Source organism: Bison bison, unplaced genomic scaffold (assembly GCF_000754665.1).
Source record: "Bison bison bison isolate TAMUID 2011002044 unplaced genomic scaffold, Bison_UMD1.0 scf7180017864072, whole genome shotgun sequence".
NCBI classification, from domain to species: domain Eukaryota; kingdom Metazoa; phylum Chordata; class Mammalia; order Artiodactyla; family Bovidae; genus Bison; species Bison bison.
In genome coordinates, this window is record NW_011494644.1 from 7,026,146 (window position 1) to 7,034,012 (window position 7,867).

The 7,867-nt window shown below is 45.4% G+C and overlaps 1 protein-coding gene across 2 annotated transcripts in view; it reads left to right on the top strand.

Annotated features, from left to right (window-relative positions):
- Nucleotides 1-4,203: 4,203 nt before the first annotated feature.
- The window catches only part of RBBP6 (retinoblastoma binding protein 6), a 35,849-nt gene continuing 32,185 nt past the window's right edge, over nt 4,204-7,867 (top strand). For both annotated transcript variants that reach the window (XM_010837213.1, XM_010837214.1), the window contains exon 1: nt 4,204-5,504. In XM_010837213.1, the coding sequence (XP_010835515.1) occupies nt 5,339-5,504 (166 nt within the window). In that variant the 5' untranslated portion in view covers nt 4,204-5,338. The remainder of the gene's footprint in view (nt 5,505-7,867) is intronic.

The window sequence follows — 7,867 nt, forward strand, 5'->3', positions numbered from 1 at the left end:
GGGTAAAGGAATGCTCAGTTTTGCAAGAGAATTCCACTTTTTCTCCAAATGACTGTTCCAGCGTATACCCCGCAATGATCACAAGGGATCTTACTCTTCCCTACACATGTCTTCTATGCATGGTATTGTCATATTTTTTTTTCTGTTTTGGATCACACTGCCTGGCTTGTGGGGATCTTAGTTGCCTGACCAGGAATTGAACCTGTAGTGAAAGTGCTGAGTCCTAACTACTGGACAGCCAGGGAATTCCCAATTGAATGAGTGTTGAGTGAATACATGAATTAATAGTGGGGAGGAAATAGGTTGCTCATATTAGTTTTCAAAAACTCAGTTCATGTGAGGACTTAAATAATCAAAGACCTTTAGCTTACAGCAAATTAAATGTGCCTTAAAATGCTGTTAAGAAGACAAAAGAGAAGGGAGTCAAAACTAATGTAGCAAAAATCTTCTAAAAACTAAAATCATCTATGTATTATAGACATAAGATTTAAAACAACAGTTAAAAAACAAAAGACAGAAAGTCCCTTGCACAGTTTTAAAAGGGATAAAATGATCTTTGCTCTGTGTAGAACCCTTCAAACAGATTACAGAATTTAAACTCAGGAAGTTCATACATAAACTAGAAGGAAACATAGCAAATAAACATCTGAGGTGGGTGCTGAATGGCCAGGAACTGTACAGAAGTAAGGGTAAACACCTTGAAGGAGGGAATTCCCTGGCAGTCCCGGGGTTAGGACTTGACACTTTCATTGGCAAGGGCCCAAGTGTAGTCCCTAGTCCACTGGGGAACTGAGATCCTACAACCTGTGTGATGCAGCCAAAAACAACAACAACGGCAACACACGCACACCACACACAAACACAAAACACACGAACGGGAGAAGACTGACGCATTTTATAAAAAATGCAAAAACTTTTGTAGCCTTAATGCTAAATAAATAAATACCAAAGTAATATAAGGGCAATCAACCATCTGGGGAAGATATATTGGTAGATCGGCGGTGTGGGGACATACATATCTACCTTTGATGAATTTGGTCTGAGAGCATGCAGACCAGACTAAGAATCTGATGATCTGGGGCATTTGGGAGATTGGATTATAACTGCAAATAAACTGCAGTCTCCATGAGGGCAGTCTTCACCCTAACTTCTGGATCCTGGGTAGTAGTCCATGTTCCCTGCAGTGGACAGGCAGAGCTTTGTGGGTCTCCCAGTTCACAAATTTTAGCCAAAGGAACTAAGGTAAGGAATCTACTAAATGCACGTGTTTGGTGGAGGGATGAGGTACAGTGGGCTTGAGAAGGACAAAGTTATAAAATCCTAGCTATAAGAGTCCCAAAATTGCTACATAGGAGACACTTGGAAGGGCTTCCCTGGTGGTTCAGATGGTAAAGAATCTGCCTGCAGTGAAGGAGACCTGGGTTTGATCACGGGGTGGGGAAAAACCCCTGGAGAAGGAAATGGCTACCCACTCCAGTATTCTGGCCTGGAGAATCCCATGGACAGAGGAGCCTGGTGGGCTACAGTCCACAGGGTCACAAAGAGTTGGACACAACTGAGCCACTAACAGGCTCTTGGAAAGGGAGGCTTCGTTCACCATAGGTATAGCACAAAAGGCTTCTCAAGGACTTACAAAAATATTGGAGAGGGCTTCCCTGGTGGCCCAATGGTAAAGAATCCACCTGCATGTAGGAGACACAGGTTCCATTCCTGATCTGGGAAGATTGCTGTGGAGCAGCTAAGCTCCAACTGTTGAGCTTGTACTGTAGAGCCCAGGAGCCACAACTGCTGACACTAGAGAAAGTCCTCCAGCAACGAAGACCCAACGGAGCCAAATAAATAAATTATTTGAAAAAACTGGGGAGATGGGTACAACAGTGGCAGGGAATGTAATTCTGTGCAACCAAAAGAAATTTACAAAATTGATATTAATAAAGGAATTTAATGAAATTTTGTCATTAATCAAGCTACTTAATTAAATCCCATCAAAAGTATATTTAATGTGGATACATTTGACCTGCTTGGTGTGATCCAGAGTGAGGTCTCCAAAAATAAGTGCCCAGAGTAAACAGAGTTTTATAAAGGGCTCTTGGTTGTTGGATCCAGTCACATCACTGATTGTGTATTCTTTCAGAGAACTCTTAGTGCTCTTCTGACAGGATTCTGATCTACTCTACCCTAAGGGTGTGGCATCCTTTGAATCTCATCAAGTTGACTGATTAAATTAGGGTTGGTGGGATTAGCTAAAGACTAGTGAAAGGATACAGATTCACCATTTTGGAGGCAGAGATACTAGGATGATTTGTCATTTTCTTTCATTATATGTGATTTTTCCCTCATTCATTCACACAGAAATTTTTTTTTCAAGAAAAGCAGCCCTTCTTAAGTGGACCCAAGAGCAAGAAAATTTTAGTGGGTTACTGAAGAAGATAAAAGAGAAATGTGTTACATGTGAAAAGCATTGATGATGATGTGGTTGAATTAAATTGTATTTGTATCTCTCGGACTGTCCTTAATTTGCCAAAATCTTAAAACCATGCTATTACTATAGATCACATTAAAAATGTGTTAGTTATTCAACACAATGAGTGCCTACTATGTCCAAGCAGTGTTCTGAGGCGGAGATACAGCATAAGCTGCTGCTGCTAAGTCACTTAAGTCGTGTCCGACTCTGTGCGACCCCATAGACGGCAGCCTACCAGGCTCCCCCGTCCCTGGGATTCTCCAGGCAAGAACACTGGAGTGGGTTGCCATTTCCTTCTCCAATGCATGAAAGTGAAAAAATAAAGTGAAGTCACTCAGTCGTGTCCGACTCCTAGCGACCCCATGGACTGCAGCCCACCAGGCCCCTCCGTCCATAGGATTTTCCAGGCAAGAGTACTGGAGTGGGTTGCCATTGCCTTCTCCGATAGCATAAGCAAAAGAGACAAAGTCCCTTTTCTCAGAACAGACGATTTAAAAATAGACATAAACTCTGTGGGTAATGATGAGAGCTTGGAAGAAAATTTAAGTGTATAGGAATGGAGAGTAATGACGGTCCCATTTAAATAAGGTGGCCTCCGGAGACTTTTCCAATAAGATGACGTTATGAATTGTATGGATGTAATGGTAACTTCCCCAAGCACCAAGGAGAAAAGATGCCAATCTACTGAGGGGGTTCTTAGTCGCTTAGTTGCTGCTGCTAAGTCGCTTCAGTCGTGTCCGACTCTGTGCGACCCCATAGGTGGCAGCCCACCAGGCTCCCCTGTCCCTGGGATTCTCCGGGCACGAACACTAGACTGGGTGGTGCTTAGTTACTGCCAATTAGCGAAGGAACTTCGGGCCCCGCCACCGAAAAGACGTTCCTCTGATTCTGCAAATTCAGAAAGTGCACGACCCCTAGCCTCAGTTTTCTCATCTATAAATTTGAAAGTAGTAGTGCTGACCACCTCGGGTTTTTTGTTGACGTTGTTAAACTGACATTTATTGAGCCACATTAAACCATGTGCTAGGCACGGTCCTGAGCAATGAAAACGTATTCATTTAATCCATGACAATCCTGTAAGCCAAGTACGATTTTTTTTTTTTAAAGAGTATTTTATAACCTAGGAAACGGGAGGCACAGAGGAGTAAAATCTAGGGTCCCACAGGTAGGGTTTCAAAGCAGGCAACTGCTCAGAACCTGGAAGTGTTGTAAAGCGCTTAGCCCCATGCTTAGCACGTAGTAAGAGCTCAGTAAATCTTCACAGTAGTGGCTGTTATCTGTTCTAGCCCGGGGCTGCTCCAGAATTTCTCCTTAGGAAGAGCTTTAGATAGCCAGTCTGTTGTAAGGGGAAGCTAGGGGGTGCTTACATGGCAACCATAGTTAACTGCATAGCAACCATAATGTTTACTTAAACTGGGGGGCTCGGGAGGATCGATGGGGGTTGTGTGGAAGGAGGAGTCAGCTAGGTGCCCCTCCCACACGCCAAGTTTCAATGGGAACTAGCCAGGCACCAGCGGAAACCTAAGCTCCCCTCCGGAACCGCGCTATGAGCCGGTCCTCTTTGCTGTCTGTCACCCCGCCTTTTGAGGCAGATGGTTTCTTCCGTTCACCCGGCTGGTTCAGGTTCCGCGCTCGGGAGTCACAAAGCGCGGGGTCACGTGGGCGGGCCGGTGCGCTTTGTGACGCCCAAGCCTCGCCCCTCGGCCCGCCTATCGGCGCACGCCAGCCCCGCCCCTCGCGCGCCGCCCGTGCAATCCCTGCTTAAGAGACCCCGGAGTGGGGCGCTCGCCCGAAGCCAGGCCGCGTCCGCCATAGTGCCTGGCTCAGAGGTGTCGCCGGCGCCTGGTGAGGGCCCGAGAGCGGCAGAGGGGCGAAACAAAACAGGGAGCCGGCGGAGCCCTCGCCGTTGCTCGGCGGTTTCCGGGCTTAATCTCGCGGTACTGGGCCGAGAGGCGACGGAAGCGAAAGGCGAGAGAAGCTCGGAGCACTCGGCGAGAGGAAGCGTCAGGGAGCCTTCGGCGGCGTCGCGAGGGTCGGCCGAAGCCCCCCGGCCGCTGGCTGGGGCCCGGGGTGGTGAGGAAGTGCTGCGAGGCCTAGCCGAGGCCTAGTACCGGCTTTGTGTCTGAGCGGCGTTGGCGTTGGCGTTGGCGGCGGCGGCGGCGGCGGCGGCGGCGGGGGGGAGGCGGAGCCGGGGGCGGCCTGCGGGAAGGCCTCTCCTCCGCCGACCGCGCGTTTCGGCCTAGGCCGCGGGGCCGCCCGTGGCCCTGCGGGGAGCAGGCGAAAGGGGTCTGTTGCGTGGCGGGGGCCTGGGCCTGGGGCAGCCGACGCCGGTCGTCCGGAAGCCAGGAGGAGGCGAGAGGCCGCTCGTGGACTCCGGGCCTAGGCCCTCTCCCCTCTGCCTTCTCCCGGGGCCTGGGTCACCCCCATCCACGGAGAAAGAGACCATCCGGGAGGTGCGGCCGCGCTATGGACCCCTGACCCCACGGGGTCACTTGGACTCTTAACGTGTGGACTGACCGCTACTGACTGCACCGCTGCCCCTGTCTCCTGCCGGCCCTTAGCATGAGCGAGGGGGACCCAGCCGGGTGACATTGTGCCGGTTGGCGGATTCTCGCTTGCCCCCTTGCCCCGTCCTCGTCCGCCTCCTCCCACATGAAGCGATTCTGAATATCCGGGGGGAGGGGCGGGTTCTGAATTATTGTTTTTACGAACCCCTGCTTGTGGTTGGGGGGGTATTTAATCTGAGGCTTTTTAGGGTCCTTCGGTGTCTCTGAGTGTTTTGTGTGTGTACATATTTTGCTCCTAAGTTTATAAATATACATATATTGAGCGTGTCCACGTCTCCTCGCTGAACCTTAGGAATCCTTTGGCACCATGTCCTGTGTGCATTATAAATTTTCTTCTAAACTCAACTATGATACCGTCACCTTTGATGGGCTCCACATCTCCCTCTGCGACTTAAAGAAGCAGATTATGGGGAGAGAGAAGCTGAAAGCTGCCGACTGCGACCTGCAGATCACCAACGCACAGACGAAAGAAGGTAAGAGCCGCCCGGGCTCCGGATCCTGGCTGGTGGAAGAGAGATGCTGGTGGCGAGGTGCCTGGCAGGAGGCTAACCGCCATTATGTCTCTTGTGGGACTGTTCGTTCTAACACTTTGGGGACGACTTTCATTGATAGCCAGGGGTTGCAGCAGTCAGCCCCCCGAGTTTAACTGACTTTGATTTGTTTTCTGTATACTTGGGTCATCTGCAACCGGCCGATCCCCAACTGTCTGATGATTCCTCCCAAATGATTTTTTTTAATGATGGTTTCGATGGTAAGGGGTGGGGATGTCATCCAGGTTGTCTGAGTGCTTACCCGGGGGCATTTCCTAATCTGTTTTCCATCTGAAGGAGGAGAGGAGAGCCAGAGGAAGGCTTCTTTGTAAAGCAGCGCTGGAGAACCTTCTCTAACTTTGTAACTTAATCACCGTAGGGGGTTTGATGGCAAATTTTAAGTCCTCCTCTTCTCCCTTCCCCGATTTATTTAGTTTTAATTTTGGAGTTGCCTGTATTTGGAGAAAGATCCTCCCTTTGATGTTTTTAATCCAGCCGGTTTTTAAAGTTGGAATTGCTTTTGGAACTTGGTATGTTCTGGTGTGACCACTTTTGTCTGGTGTGTTAAGTTTAGAATTAAGTAGTTGAACTCTGCGTTCATCACATTGCTCTTAAATTTTAGCAGTTTCATAAAGATCAAAAGTACATATTTTTTAAAATAGTGGTTGCTTGATTTTATATGATTATATTGATACTAGGATACTGAAAAATAGTCTGCTGCGCTACCATATGAATATACATAAGCCACTAATTGGAATCTTTAAATTTTTCTCTTTTATTAAAGCTTTTTCTATGATACTGAGAATTTAACATAGATACGAGAATGAGAATGGCCTCTTAAGAGTTTCTATTTTCAGATTCTGGCTTTGAACTTCGGTTTCTTTTTCTCAGGACTGCAACGCTGATGTGTCGTTTTGTGTCTTTTGAGTTTTTTTTGATAAGATGAGAAGTAAAGTGAAGTTCTAGTTAGGGTAGTTTATTGATCACTAAATTTGGCTTAGTGGAACATGGGTTCTTTTAGTTGAAATTGGGGGAGGTTCCCCCACTTGTCAAGTACAAGAGCTGTTTTTTACGTTTACATCCAGACATAAATATAATTGTATTAAGGAACAGCACTCAAAAATAGTAAGAAAGAACTTGTATACTAACTTGATAACATGTGCAGGAATATTCTCCGCTTCCCCCCTTTCCAGTTTTTCAGTGTATCAGACCTAAGAGACGCTTCATGTGAGGCTTTGGAAATTGTGATTGTGAGGAAAATTGCTGGTGATCATGATTAGTTGAGAAACAGCTTTTAAAAACATTATTCAAGAAAATACCTTTAAGGAAATATTTTTTAAGGCCACAAAAGCCTTCCTTAAGCATTACAGTCACACTTAACAGAACAGATGGATTTATAATAATTTTAGGACATCTGGATATGTTAATGATGCTTAATGAAGGAGAGAAAATAAACTATTAAGTGAAATTAGAGAATATTAAGACAGTTTTAATCATACACAGATTTCATATTTTGCTTAAGTATAACACAATTAACTCATTTAAGATTAAACTCCATCAATCTTTTCCATCTAATAACTGATTACAGCTTTGTTAGACTGGAATAAATTATTGTTGATTGAATTTTTGTCCATGAATTTAAGAGTTTGTGATGTGTTATGTTTTTTCTAAGCTAGGAAATTATTTAATACCTTATTTTTACAAATGCTGAAAGCAGGAAAGTGCTTTGCCCAGCCCCGTGTTTTTTGTTTATTTGTGAACTGTCATTATTGGAGAAAACTTTGCTGTAGTAAGCTTTGCTATTGGATTGGTTAAGAGAAGAGAAAGTTTGCATCTTATGCTGTCCTCAAATTAGGAGAGAAAAAGATATTTAGGCACTTAATGAATTTTATGGCAAGTAGTATCAGTGTCACAAGGCAGCTGAGTAGGAATGCCATTTGCTTTTAGCACCATCCAGTGAATTAAAGAGGACAGAATAAATATTTATAGCTTCATAGTTAGGAGATTGCCTAGGAAAGAATGGCGAACTGGATCACTTTAGTTTGTTTGAATTAATGTTTCTCTCATGTTTCTATAAGAGATTCTGGACAGTTTTGGAAGTCTGTCCATGTTTAGGACTCTTAAATCTTAGACTGAAATGCTTGAATCAGAATTTCATGTTTCAGATTTAAGAATTCTGCTTCTTTGTTTCTAGACTACATTTCAAAATAAATCTCAAATTTATCTGTTTGTGTTTTTCCTATATAAACTTGTTTTTCTAAGTTTTCTGCTGATTTGCAATTATCCCCCCCCCCCCAAAAAAAAAA